We start from the raw sequence: 15977 nt of genomic DNA, 5'->3' as shown, positions 1-15977 counted from the left end.
TATTATCAATAATATTCCGAAATATTTCATAATTCGTGAATTTATTACCTAGGAATGGTGGATGTTTATTTCCCAAAAATTTCTAAGGAGATATCTTAAACATTGACAATTCAAAACAAGATTGTACTGTTTGAAGTTCGGGGTGAAATTCTCTTCACTAGGTGGAACACAAAAATTGATTAAGCCTGGAGTTCTGTTTTGATCGGTTGGCCAGTATGTAGGTTCACCTGTTGATATATGTATCTAAGATTATTACTATTCATTGCCATATACAGTTGTCTGTCTTTCGTATTTATTAATTTAGAAACCTATTTCTGAGTGTGTTAAAAAACTCTTGATATTGCTGTTTGTTTATTGTATGCAGTGGTGGACTGTAAATGGCAGATTGAGGCCTCAGTGCCGTTTGACGGTTCTTGTATTTATACAGAACACGATGTTGGTTCGTCACGAGTGAGGGGAGTAGGCAGATTGAGACCCCGAACTCGAACTTCTTCCCGAGAACTTAGTAATTTTCATATGTATGTACATCTACTCAATACACAATAAAGGTTCTAAAAAAGACGCCACTAATTATCTAGGCATCTCACTAATAAGTAGATCAAGTCGTTTATATCGAAGTATATTAAAAGACTTTGTAGAAAAAGAATGCTGCAATTACTAAAGGTAAGAGCAATGTGGATTCAGGGCGGGCAGGTTTTAGAAAAGAAAACAGCAAAAAATCAAGATACTTTTCATTGATCTGCAAAAGGCCTACGATACAGTGCCAATAACAAAACTTTGCCAGAATAACACAAGCCAAACATAGCTATACTGGTATATAGGTACCATGCAATTACGAAAGAGGTAGAGGAAAAAGATCTTAGTTGATAGTATCTTAAGAAACATACTGTACAACTAACAATTTTATTAAGCATATCTAATGAATTTTTTACAATAAAATCCTTCATAATTGAACACATGGAATTTTTATAACAAAATGATCTGAATCTTATTTTTTAAATAAGTATGTACTTTTTCATTACAGAAGAAATAAAAATGAGAATTGGACAAGCTAGAGCAACATTTAATAAGATGAGAAAAGTATTATGCAGTAGAGACCTTAGTTTGCAACTCAAAATAAGAATATTACGTTCATATGTTTTGTCAATGCTGCTGTATGGGGTGGACGCCTGGACCTTAAAGAAAGAGGTGAGCAAACGACTTGAAGCATTCGAGATGTGGATCTACCGAAGAATATTAAAAATAAGTTGGGTAGACCTACCGAAGAATATTAAAAATAAGAGGTCCTCAGAAAGATGACAAAGGAAATGGAAATCATGAATACGATTAAGATAAGAAAGTTACAATATCTCGGCCACGTTATGAGAGGGGATAAATATGTGTTGCTACAAACCATAATACAGGGAAAAATACAGGGAAAACGAAGTATTGGAAGAAGACGCATCTCCTGGCTCAACAATCTGAGAAAGTGGTATAATTGCAGTTCCGTCGACTTGTTCAGAGCTGTAATCTCAAAAGTGAAAATAGATGTGATGATTACCAACCTCCTTAGAGGAGACGGTACCTAAAGAAGAAGAAGATGTATTTTCATAAAATATTTATTGAATTGACCAAATAAATAAAAATTTGGAGAAATACTATTATACAACAAATACCGATTTGTTGAAAAACAGTGCATTTTTGGGGTTCCCATCCGTATTTAATTTTTTTTGCTAAAAAATTTAATGCAGCGAAAAATCTGAGGTTATTTTAAGACAGGTTTCAGCTATAACCTTATGTAATCGTATATTCTTCCCTAATAGCCAATCTTTTGTACCATTAATCCTTCCTGTATACTCCATTACTGTCCTTTTTGTCCAAAATAATTCAATTATACGAAAAAACTGCACCATGCAGCTTTTTTATAGTTATCCGATTAGATTGCTTTTATAGAGCTTTAAAAAAATATCGAAGACAGAGAACTCAAAGCTTGCAAAGTCCTTTTTATGTGTACTTATTATTTTAGAGCTTCAACATTCTTTGAAATTATTTCTGGTCTTTGCTTTCAGTGTGTGTGCTCGCAGATTCGGATCAGCTGGCGAGATCAGGGGGGAGTGGGGCATTTACGCGTATCATTTCGTGTTATTATCAAATGTCCTAAATAGAAATATCCTAGGTAAGAAGAAAAGAAAATTGAGTTTACCGAAAGTACAAGCTGAATATAGCCGCAAATGTCAAACATGGAACAAAAAATGTACTTTTTAAAAGCTTTATCTCTTTATATTTGAAGCATAAAATATATTTATGCGTTATAAAAACATGCCAACACTGCCAAACTGAAATATTTTTGACATTTGCGGCTATATTCAGCTTGTACTTTCGGTAAACTCAACTGAAAAGAAAAAAGCTTGAAGACCCTCAACTAAGGCCATATGTTCTACAATATAGTAAACGAAGATTATTTATTTATTAGCGTAACAAATCATACATTTTATAGTAGACATACTATATATAAACAACAACATCGCTTAAATAACAGATACAAGATGTATACATAGTATTAGGACAAGGCAAACATAAAACTAGGATTTTAGCACAGTTTAGAAGGATATTCTACTGGCTTTAATGCTCCCGCAGGAAAGAGTCGGATATTATTAATCACACACATTCTTCTTTGTATCTAGTTGGGAATTTCTCGAAAGGCATTATCAATTCACTACTGTTGTCATTTTTAAGCTCTCCACAAACTTGGTCTAATCTCTAGGACTGGCTCAGTCAGATCAGGTGATATATGCAGAAAATTTTTCCTCAATTTATGCCGTTATCGGGTGGGTTGGTAGCCAACGATTTAATATAATAAATATTAGAAAGGAAAGCATCTCCCTTAGCCCATAATAAACAGAAAAAATAAGAATAAATCAATGAAAGGTCTTAGAAGTTTAGAAAAGATACAAAAATTGTAAGAAGAATATTTGAAGGAAAAAAAATGGAATTATACGATAAAACTGTCTAGTTTATCAACAAAGGCATTTTTTGATACATATTATAAATTTCTCCACTCTTCCCTAGTGTTTCTCTTTAAGGTAACCCTGCGGCAAAAAGCCAACTAAAAAGAAATACCTGTCCATTCTGTACGTACAAAAAGTCTCAACAAAGCAGAGCATTCATTGAAAAGAATAAACTTTACCTACCTGTCGGTCTGATTTGCCAAGTCGAAAATATATTTCACCTCGGTAATCATTGTCAGGCATTGAACGAAATTTTCGCCATTGTGCGACATTCATCCATTCATTTTTTCGAGATAGGCAAAAGATAAGTAAATTTCGATTTTTGGTGATTTAAAAAGTTTAATATTGTCAACATAGCATTCATATAAAAACGATTTAAGACATTTATCGTGTAGTTAAATTTGAATGGTCTGTGGGTGAGCATTTTGCCGGTTTTCACGGAATGACATTGACAAATTTATTGTAAACAAATATTGCAACTTTCAAACGATTATTAAAAAAAACAACAACAACAAATACTATATTATATTACTAATTTAACTAAAATTTGAGATTTTTTTGCCTTTTGCAAATTCGGTTTTTGCTATTGTTTGTCAGCATTCTTTTAAGTTTTTGTTTGTTTTACCAATACGTTTTAGATACCTTTATTTCAGTCTCCTTCAAAAACATAACTTTTTCTATATTTGCTTTGTACTGTGCATTCTACTTCTTTCAGTAGTAATTTCACACTCAACATCATTTTGATGTTGATATTGCCCTAACATCTTAACTATAGCTTCATTTATCTTTCTCTCCCTCTTTGTTCCTCATTTTGCACTCAATTCCTTTGTACCACAATTAGGTTTCTCTTTATATATTAATTTTTAATTTTATCTTTTTCTTTTCTTATGTCTCAACCATACATCATAGCTTATTTTTTGTCTGTCACACACAACCTGTCTGTCATTCTTAACAGTTTGTTCTAAATAAATAATCGAAAGAGCAATGGAAAAAACTGTTTTATTTCGAATAAGCAAGGAATGGAAATATTAAAGAAGAATGGATAATAAAGGAGAAGTTGTGAAAGTCGAGAATAATTAATATCTACTATTTGGAAGTAAAATTGGCACCGTGGTTATTCCTTGTAGTAATATTACGATAATTATAAATAAAGTGGTTTGGAAAATGTAGATAGCATAGGGAAGAATTTCACTTATACCAAGTAAAAAAATTTTTAGTTTTTGGGTAGTTTTGAAAAATATCCACGCATCGACAGAGAAGAGGATAAAAAAAGTCCTTGAAGGACTGGCACACAAGCTCCTAGGCATATCTAACATTCGGCAAAGAGGTACTAAAAAGTGCATCCCTTTATTTAATATAGAATTAGCCACAAACAAATATAACAAAGACATCTACCAAGTTAACAAATAAATCAACTCAATAGATCAAATTGAACCTCCACATCCCAAACGTGATATACCCCAATATCAAAACTGTGGTCATACCAAAAAGTATTGCAACAGAAATCCACGTTGTGTCAAGTGTATAGGAGCTCATGTCACTAGCCAGTGCACAAGGAAAACTCGAAATAATGTAGTGAAGTTGGCCAACTGTTCTGAAAATAATCCTGCCAATTACAAAGGCTGTCAAGTATAGTATACAAAGAACTACAAAATAAAATGTAAAATGTAAAATGTAAAACTCTTCAAAAAAATCTTTACCGAAGTCAAAAATAAAAAACAACAAACACAAAATCAACTCCAAATTACGCCAAGAAAGCAAGAAATCAACCCGTAAACCAACAAGCCACCATATTGCAACCTCAGTTTCAACCACCTCTACACCTACATCAATCAAGCAGTGACAACTTTAAGAAATAGTATTAGACAACACGAAACAAGCAAAGCTAGAGCATTAAACATACAGGCCAACTCGATATCAATAGAAGACTGGCATGGACAACTGATCTTATCTGCTGTTTATTGCCCACAAATAGACCAATAAAGGAAATGATTTCACTACCTACTTTAAAAGAGTTGAACCAGAATTCATCGCCGATTCTGGTGACTTCAATTCTAAGCATCATCGATGGGGATCAAGAATCATAACCATCCATGGCCAAACTCTACTTAAAAGTACCGTGATAAATAAGCTTAGCACTCTGTCCACAGGTCAACTTACCTACTGGCCTACTGACAGGCGAAAAATACAGGATTTCATTGACTTTTATATCATAAAAGGCATCGCTTCTAATTATTTAAATATACAACCATCATTTGATTTGTTTTCTGATTACTTTCCCTGTTTCATAAGTGTGAACACAGAGGTATGCCCCATAAAGAGATTGCTAAAATTAACCAGCTAATGACAAATTGGATTTATTGAAACGGTCTCTGAGTCAATCAACTTGAACCTGCTACTTAAATACACAAAGAATTCTACTCCAGAAAGTTCCTATAAAAAAATTAGGCTCATATTTGGACTATATAAATAATATGATTCGTGAAAAAAGAAAACTACTTAAGAAAAAAATGACAAAGCACTCGAGCCCCAATAGACAAAACAAATCTAAACAGAACAGTACGGCAACCTAAAGAAGCACTAAACGAATACAAATATGATGGTATTCAACGTTTTTTGGAAAACCTTTCGGTAAATGAAAATAAAGACTACTCACTATGGAAACTGACAAGGAAACTAAAATCCCAACAACAAACTAAGACTCCTATAAGAAAAGACGATGGTAGCTGGGCTTGTAGTGATGGAGACAAAACAATTACTTTTGTAGAACATCAACCTCATCAGAAAGAATTTTGCATTTTTATTGGACGTCCCATATCAGATGAGTCCACCCATCAAACAAATAAAAATTTGTGAAATCACAGAAGTCATTGCAAAATTAAACAAAAAAAAGCACCAATTATGACCTTATCACGGGTATAATACTAAAAATGTTACCTGATAAGGCCAACAGATTAATACTGTATATTTTCTACGCTATTATAAAAATTGGTTACTTTCCTGTCATGTGGAGAGTAGCTAAACTATCTATGGTTTCAAAACCTGGCCAACACCCAAATGAGGTCTCATCTTACCGTCCGATAAGTCTTCTACTAACTCTTGCAAAGCTTTTTCAAAAGATTCTTACGAGTAGAATCGTACCTATTATCTTGGAAGATAACTTAATACCAAACTACCAATTTGGCTTCAGGCAAAAACAAGATACCATCGAGAAAAAACATAGAGTATTCAGAAAAGCTAGAGATGCCCTAGAAGATAAGTCTTACAGTATAGCTGCTTTCCTAGACATCTCACAGGAAATTGACAAAGTCTGGCATGATAGTCTAACTTCCAAAATCAAGTCACAGTTACCTTACAGTCTTCTTCTTCTTCTTCCTTCTTGTATGCAGGCTGTAAAGCCTGTTTCTTCTTCAATATTAGCCTTCTAAATTGTTTAAATTATCGCACCATCTTTTTCTTGGCCTGCCAATAATTCTTCGTCCATTTGGTGACTTATCTCGTGTTATTCGTACTATCCTATCCTTTGCCATTCTACTAATGTGTTCGTTCCACTACTGTTTCCGTTTTGTCACCCATCCATTTATGTCTTCTATATTGCATGCTCTTCTTATGTTTTCGCTTTTCACCCTATCCAATAGACTTTTCCCTGATATTCGTTGAAGTATTTTCATCTCTGTTGTTTCTAGTAGTCGTCTTGTTTTAGATGTGTTAGCTCTTGTCTCCGCTCGCTGTGTATGTTAATATAGGTCTAATTGCTGCTTTATAGACTCTTGTTTTTGTGTCTAGTCTTAGGTACATGTTCTTCCAGATTGTGTCATTAAAAGATCCCGCCGCTTTACTTGCTTTTAAGCTTGGTTGTCGTACTTCTTCTTCAACATCTCCGTAACTAGTTATATCTATTCCCAGATATCTAAACCTTGCTTCCTGGTTTATTATTAACCTTACAGTCTATGTTATAATTATTATTTAAATATCTCTTTTTGTATTTCTTGTTTCTTCGCTTGTCCAAATCACATTATCACCTACTATATTACAGAGTTTTAATTTCGACCGGTGCCCTGCAAAGTTACGCCATCAACACAAATCCTAATTTCGACCGGTGCTCTGCAAATCTTCGCCACAATCCTAATTTTGACTGGTAACTTGTCAAATCCTCATTAGATTACGTATTATATACGGTAATCCCATTCCCGAAATTTGTGAACTTTCTTTGGATTTAAGGCTAAATATTTAAGCATTTCTCTTTTTATATATTGAAAATAATTTGACCTTCAATCAGGATTTTCTCGTTATTCCAATTATATAGACTTACAAAAATCTCCTTTTATTTGCGTTTTGTATTTTCATTTTGCTCCTTCCTAAGATAAAGTATTTTTAAAAAGACTTTATCTTGTTTGACGTTTGAAGTTAATGAATAATGATTCTATGTAATTATGGAAACATTTTACAAGCCTGACAGATTTTTATCATCGACTATATGACTCATTACCCGCACATAAGACTTATACGAGCAGCTTTGCAGATATGCAAGAAAATAATGATAAATGATTAGAGTCTGGATTTGGTATTGCGAAATTACAGACCTTATTAATAATAAGTTCAAGAATTGACATTAATAGGTTGGTTATTCACTGCGCACTAATGGTTTACATAAAATTAACATTTTTCGACGCGTATTAAGCTGTAAGAGCATGTCATTAGTAGGATTTAGATCAGTATCGGAGATAAGATTGTCAATTCGAAGGGTATTGCTTGTAGGTTTCAGTGTTTTGTATAATAATGGCTATTAGTACTTTTGTACAAGATTTATGTATATATTGGTTAGAATATTGTTAATTTTACACTGATTTGCAGTATGTGTTGTTTTAAAAGAAGATAAATTGTGATAAACATGTTGATATAAATATTAAATGGCGTCACAATAGTGCTTATAGCCCATGCTGCCGTGCCCAACATGGTGCTCTAACTATTTTTTCACACAGAGTGCTGTTTAGCTCCGTAATTAAAACAGTTAAATTTATTGAAAATACACAAAACAAACACTAAATGTCCTAAAATGCAATCTCTATAAAATACATATGGACAGTGAAATAATAATTTTGTCAAAATTCATAATCTGAAAGAAAAAAACGTTTCTATTGGAACTAAATGGATCCATCGAGAAAGACCTTTAAATTAAACATTTTATTTTCGAACTACCGGGACTCAATGGATTGACATACTCAGTTACTTATTTAAGCGATATTTCTTTTTAATTCAGTTTCTTGGTTGAGTTTATGTGTTATTCTGCAATTCAACATTATCATTCTGATGACAGATTTGATGTTTTATGTTATCAAGAAACACCATAAAACCCTTAAACAACAAAACCCCTAATCAACGGAACAACCCCTTTTTGTCGAACCGTTCTAGTTTTCCGACTGCTGTATCATTTTATTGCAATTACGGCGAATATGGCCCACATCGCCACAATTTTAATATCTGCTTTTCGGCATCGTGTTACGAACCCGTACCATTTCCTCCAGACATTCATCGTTTTGTTCCTCGCCTTCTTCAATGGTTCATAGTCGATGGCTCTGTGACGTTTGACTATTTGTTTCATGTTCCAAAGCAATAGCAAGAGCTTCATCTTAAACTTTCGGTCTTACTAGTCGTAAAGCTTTCGTAGCTTACTGTCTTTCAACCCATTGACGAAGGTATCTACAGAAATTTTTTCCAAAATGTTGTCTGGTGCCTCTGTATAAGCCAACCGCACTTTACGAGCAACATCTGCTTTAAACTCTGGTAAATGTTCACTTGCTTGTTGAATTCTAATTCTTAGTTATGCTTTGTAGACTTGTAAATTGGCATCTCCATATATGTTCTAGTCGAATGAACAAGGTCTTGACCTTTAGGAATCGATCTTAGGATATTCCCTTCTTAAAGCAGCAGTCAAGGAAGCAGCCTTTATTTTGTTTGGTCCAATAATTAGCTGTGGCAATTGCTTTAAATTTTATATTTAAGGTATATGGACCAAGAAAACTTCCCATCAAATGGTGCCAATTTGAATCTCATATGATATGTCGTTTTGTCTCCCAGTGATTTTTCTTTCACTATTGGATCTAAACCTACTACATTAACTTGTATTAGCTATCGTGCTCTATAATTGTTTGATCTCCTCTTCTACGTCGTTTACATTTTTCTGTATCGTATTGAATGTTCTAGAAAGTTCTTCAAATTTCTGATTATTTAAAGTATATACTTTTTTAATTATTTGAGAAGTCTCGTCGAATCTTCTAACAACGTTTTCGAATTTTTCGTCGTTTGGTCAAGCTGCTCCTTCAATAATCATCATTGTTTCTAGAAGTTTTCTGAATCATTAAAGAAATATTTTCAAATTTCTTATCATTCTTTCTAGAAGTTCTTTGCGTTACAACAGCTTCGTCTATTGATTGAAAATGGAATGTATCTGGGTCATCTCTTCTTTTTGAGAACATCCCACAGTTGTTTTTAAGGATCTTCTTGGATCCGCTGCAGTCTTCATCTCGTTCTTCTAGTTGTTCACGTAACTGAACTTGTTCTACATCTTTAGTCAGGCACACACGTATTTTGTAAAGGTTCTTTCTTACAACGATCACTTTTGAACTACGCGGATGTTCCTGACGAACAATAATTTGCAAAAGTTTAAAAGTTTTTTACAAAAGTCACTGTTTAATTTGTTTTTAGGTTAATAAATTATCTCACACCGTAATACCACTGCAAAGTGTTTAATAAAACGAGCGAATCCAATTTAAGTAAATCTATTTATTTTTAAGCTTACATAATATTATCTTATCAACTAAAACTAATACTAAAAGTATTATTCCTTAATAATCTGGAGTAGTCCACCTCTATTCCCACTTGCATGAACGTCTCGCTCTGTACCACGGTTGTTACATCTCGAATATTCTGGTGTATGTATCATCATTTGCAGAGATGCAAACGTTATATGGGGTACTTTATATCGTTACAATATTATTGCTGAGTTTCTTAAAGAAGTTGGCGAAAGGTGACAAGAAGAAATCACTGAATTAAGAAATGAAGTTTGATCAAAGAACAAATACTCGGATATACATAAATAGTGAAACGAAGATTCCTAAGGCAAATTCACGAAAAAGTAGTTACAATACATTACATTTTAGAATATAATCTGGGCTAAAATAAACAAGCTTACAGCAAACAGGGCAGTAATAGCCCAAACTTTTAATCAAATCTTATCTATCATACAAATTGAATTTAGCAATATGCACGTTGTTTATCCGATTTGATTTCCGATATGCGTATGGCACAATAAACAAACTTTTTCTTCCTATTCTTCTTTCTCGGCTTTCCGTTTTCACTAGATCCTCACTCTTCTTCGCCACTGATTTCTGTCCATCGTGTCTTCTTCATTTAAACCTTTCCTTCCCAAGTCTTTTGCTACATAATGCTTTCATCTACCCCTCGGTTTTCTTCTACCTCTTTTGTTTTAACTTCAAGCACCTCTATCCTTTCTTCATCCATCCATCCTATGGCTGTACAGCTTAATTCGAACCCTGGTCACCCTTATCAAACATTTCCATCCGTTACGCTCTGTAGCCATTTTCCTCCACGATCGACTGCCAAGGAGATTTTTGGCGTCCGTATCCACACCATCCCCCAATCGCTTTTCTCTTCCTCTTCTCCTGCAATGTTGCATCCAACAGTTTTTTTGGAAGCCTGTTTTCTTCCATCCTAAATACATGGCCTGTCCATTGAAGACGCTGTAGGCGGATATACTGAAAAAAAGGTGGTTCTTATATATATATATATATATATATATATATATATATATATATATATATATATATATATATCTTCTTCTATATATATATATATATATATATTATATATTTCATAATTGTATCTAATTCGTCACCTGTTGTTCTTATTTATAGGGCCTAGTATTCATCTCAGTACCTTTCTTTTAAAGAAGTCACATCTATAGCTCACTATTGGTCCATATACTCCGTTTTCAACCTGCTAAACGCAAGTCCACCAAAATAAAAATACATACAACAATTATCTGATCATCAGTGTTTTATGTAAACGAGATAGATACCTACTTAGGACATGTAACTAAAATAGGATAAATGGGAATCAAATGTAGATAAAAAAATATCTAACTAAGAAGAACCAATAATGAATTAATGTAAATATATGAATAAAATTCAAAGTTTAATATGGCTCAGTCACATAGCTACTATAGTTAGAATAAAAAGCTCTGAGTTTTTAAGGTCTGTTTCAACTAAGCTATATATGTTAGTGCAAAAACCCTTTTTTACGGCACTGCAAAACTTTAGCAGATATCTCAATCATCTTTCATTACTACACGCAAATCAATTCAAACAATATGGATCTTAAAAGCAGTATCATTTCTTGGCGGAATTATTTCTACATTCCACCGTAAATAAGCGATTTCAGTACCTCAGTACCCGGACCACACGTACGCAATCGCACATGAACATTTCATGCTACACTTTTTTATATTAAAATCATTACAGGTAGCAATGTCGGAATTATAAGGTATAAACGGCAGAGGTTGTATTTGTAATTACCCATCGAGACCACCCTAAAGCTTCGAATATTAGTTTTTCTCGGGTTAAAAATCGTGTCTGCTGTTTTTTGATGAAGATTTTCGAACTAATGATTCTTTTATGGACCGTGACAGAGTTTACCCTTTTTATGAAATAGTTTCGTACCCCTTACAGTGATGCTCTAATAATTAAGAGATCACTGGGGTTTTTATTAACGTGCCAATCTTTCATTGGCGTACGTATATTGCTCTGGGTATGTACAAAGTATTATTTTGTACGAACAATACCATTATTAAATGATTATGCTCTTTAAAGCACTAATAAAACAATAAAATAAACTAAAACAAAAAAATTGCCACGAATAGTTTTATTACTCGTAAAATCGCACACACCAATAGTAAATCCCACCTTCAAGAGACCTAAAATTCTTGGAGTAAGGAGTGTGTCGTTTAATCTGAGACAGTTATTCCTGACCCGCAAGTTTTTCCTCACTCCTTCAAAATCGTATCAATTAACGTTGGGGAGGCTTTACGTATTTTAATTCTTGATATTCTAGGAAATGAGGCATCCGAGACGGTTTTGTTGATAATGTTGTTACGTATAAATACGTAACTTATACTAGGTCAGTATATTTCTGTATCGGACTTGGACTGGAACAATATATTTGTGTATTAAACATCCTCGCTTAGGAATTTGGTCTGCCGAATCTTTTTTGAAACATGATAGTCTCTGATTTTTTTCCTATGACCAATTTTCCAGGTAATTTATTGCCTTTTGTAGCTATCTTATAGCTAGCTTAGAGTCCAGAGTTCTCGCTGCTATTGCTGTGTCATTGGCATATAGACAGCATAGTTTATGGTGTGGTTGCTTTTCCCTGCGAAACTCCGGCGTCAATTGTTCCGACTTCAAACATTAATTGTTCTATCTGAACGCAGTTCTATCAGTCGTAGGGTATTTTTTCTAGTTGAAATTCTCTGTGATGTATTCTGTCAACCATAGCTTGTGTAATTCGTATGATTGTGCTTCTGGTATGATTCCTATTGCTTTGATCTCTTCCCCTAACCTAGCTAGTCGTACCATTTCTGCAGCCTAGCTTATTGATAATAGTAGGCTTATAATTCTGAGAGAATGCTTTGTTTTTTATAGCTCTTAGTGCCATAATTATTTCGGCTTCTTTCCATTTCTTTGGAAATATTAGCCTAAGAATCATCATCAAGTCAATATCTTCGTTTTGGGTAGTTTAGTCTGAAGCTCTTTTCAAGAAGCTTTTATTGCTTCAGTTTTTCCTTCAGTTGTCTATACTATCTTATTTTCATCATGTATTGGTGAAGCATATATACTATCTCATTTCTTAAAATTATTAATATTTTTCGTTGGACGTGAAATGGTCGATTCGATTTTTCACTACCTTTATGTGTCACCTCGGGGGAACAAATAGGGGTCTAACCACTTTCGGTTATCCCCAGGTGTTCTGTAGAGGGCTTCGAATATACTGTCGAGAGCTCCTCTACTTAAGTCCATTTTCGGGTTATGAACGGAAAATATTTATCTTCGGTGTCTTGCCTTGAAAAAGGTAAGATATTTCTTACATGACAATTTCTTCGTCGAAATAAAACACCAAGTTAAGTTGAAACAATTCTCAGCCACAGAGTATGGGAAATAAATGCAGGAAGCAGAGCCCCGAGAGCACTAAGCTCTCGGAGAGCCCGTGAGGGACTGACCTGACTGACCTGAAAATCGCCAATATTTATATGCCCTGTTCGAGCGATAAATAGGGATTTCCAGGTCAAGAGCCAATGGGAAAATTCGAGGCGGGGCGATGCGCATCGAAATGCATACTAGTCCACAGACTATGGCTATTAGATAAATTTTAACGGATTTTTACCCTGATATTTAGTAGCTCAAAGCATGTACACCTAGACATTGATGATGGAACATGGTTTCCGAAAACGTGTTGTCTTTATGACATAGCCCGTTTGAGTTTTTAATTTATATACCTTTTATAAAGGATTTTTACTTAAATTTTAAGTCTTGTAAAGACTTTTAAAAGAAGCAGAACTGAAAGTGAAATAAAGATACGAAAACTACAATACCTTGGCCACGTGATTAAATGAACAAAATACTCGCTTCTGCAGTATATATCATGCAGAAAAAGATTTTAAGAAAGCGTAGCGTTAAAGCGAAGAATGGCGTTATGGCTGAGCAATCTCAAAGAGTGGTTCAATTGTTTCTCTAACCAGTTTTTTAGAGCAGCAGTGAAAAAAGTTAAGGTAATCGTGATGATCGCGTTAAGATGAAAAGGCACTGTATTTTAGTAATTTGTTAGTCCTATAGATCTTGATTTATATCGAAATTTCAAATAATTAATTTTTCCTTTTCCTTTTATATTTCTTTCTTTTCCATATTTGAATCTAGCAATCTGATAATATTATCTATTTTTCTAATTTTAAAATGTTATGTTTGTTTACTACCTATTCCTCTACCTGCTACACACCCAAGAAGTATCATTTTCAATTATTGATTAATTACACCCCTTCAAATCCAATTAAAACACAATATAATCGCGGATAAAAAAAGCGCATTATTAATTACCAATCTAACTCAATCTAAATTAGAACCGATTTTTGTAGGACAGGTGATAGCAAAGCTCAAGTCTCTCTCTCAGACAATGGCGCCCCCTCCCTCGATATATTGTAAACTATCAAATCAATTAAAGATCGAAGCATGCTATGGCGCCATTCAAGGCTTACTAGATTCGTATAAAACACGGTACATGTAATTGTCTGTAACTCTCGGAACAAGTGGGTGAGATACATTGATATAATTTACCATTGCTGACTTTTTTATAAGTACGACATTATACAGGGTTTTTGAAAATTTAAAAAAAAAACGAATGACATAGACACAAAATCGATATTGTCAATAAAAGTATCGATATAATATAAACAATTATTATTTCATACCGAGCGTGATCAAAGTTGAAACTCATAAATAAAAAAGGAAACGGAAATTTGGTAGAGCGGTATATAGATAGCTATAGACCATATAAACTAAAGAAATTGAGAACTAAAGGAAAGCAAGACCAGAGGAAAGGTATATATGTGAAAACAAAGGAACAGATAGAAACAGTGACACATACTTAAGTACAATGATATAGATTCAACAAAAATATAATATAGAAGACTACTTACTTATAAGTCCTAAGTCTTTCTACCTAGGTGTAAGACGGTTTGGGTTGAGCTCTGCTAGTCTGCACGTTTTCATATAATGTATTTAACTTTATACTTCTTCCAATACTAAACCCCTCTTCACATCTTCCTTTCTACCCTTACCATCTGAGTTGTTCTCCTGCGATTTTATCGTTTATGGGTTCTAGTTATAGGATTTGTCTAATCGTTTCTTTCTGATTTTGTCTATTCGTTTCCAGTTTTCTATTTTTCCCAGGAACCTCATTTCCATAGCATTGATTCTTGATTTTTGTCTCTTAGTTAGTGTCCAAGTCTCACTACTGTACATAAATGTAGGCCTTGCTACTGTTTTAACGACTACCGATTTTAGCTCCTTTGGTATCCCCCTGTTCTCGAGAAATGTTGTTGCCATTGCATTAAGTATTTTTCTGGTTTTTTTCAATTTTTCATTTATTTTCTGTTTACCGTTTTCTTCTATGATTGCTCTTCGGTATTTGTAGTTATCTACGTGTTTCAGCTGTATTAAATTCAATCTTAAGTCATGTTTTTTTGTCCCAGGTTTAAATATTATTTTTGTTTTATCTGCCTTTATTTTCATGTTTGCCTTTGATAATTCTTCATTTAATATTTCTAGATTTTCGCTGTTATCTTTTATCATGGCCATGTCCTTTGAAAATAGTAGTTGTGTTTGCTTTATTTTCCAGTATCCTAGTGGGAATTTTCTCATCTTTTCCTTGGCCTTTTTCACTGCTTCATCCAGCACTACTGAGAAGAGTAGTGGGATCAGCATACATCATTGACACCTTGGTATGTTGTGAATCCCTTGCATAATTCATTATTGTTTGTTCTTACTATGATTCTATTATTTCTACACATATCTTTTATAATTTGTATTTTTTTAATCCCAATAAATTTACAATCTGTAGCAACGATACAATAAGTAAATGATTTAACAACTAACTAAAGGACAATTAAGGAACATGTTCTGATATGTACCTTTTTATTCTAAACAATCTTATTAAACTAAAACTGTTATTTTAACGAAGGGATTTGTATTAACTACACTTAACTATAGTATCTGTAGGTAGGTCAGTAGGAACCAAGCGTTTCAGTCTGCGTCTGACAATTGGATCGGTCATTAATTCCGCTGCTAGGACGTTTGGGTATTGCGTGCGTAAGCGTAGGGTATATTTTGGAATAACTACTAATATTTTGGAATAACTACTAAT

The 15977-nt window shown here is 33.6% G+C and overlaps 1 protein-coding gene across 1 annotated transcript; it reads right to left on the bottom strand.

Annotated features, from left to right (window-relative positions):
- Nucleotides 1–14932: 14932 nt before the first annotated feature.
- LOC140436143 (uncharacterized) lies at nucleotides 14933–15538 on the bottom strand. Its single transcript, XM_072524849.1, has one exon. It carries the CDS (start codon nucleotides 15536–15538, stop codon nucleotides 14933–14935), a length of 606 nt encoding a protein of 201 aa, XP_072380950.1.
- Between the last annotated feature and the right edge of the window lie 439 nt (nucleotides 15539–15977).

Source organism: Diabrotica undecimpunctata, chromosome 3 (assembly GCF_040954645.1).
Source record: "Diabrotica undecimpunctata isolate CICGRU chromosome 3, icDiaUnde3, whole genome shotgun sequence".
NCBI classification, from domain to species: Eukaryota; Metazoa; Arthropoda; class Insecta; order Coleoptera; family Chrysomelidae; genus Diabrotica; species Diabrotica undecimpunctata.
This window is presented reverse-complemented; position numbering and strand designations above follow the sequence as displayed.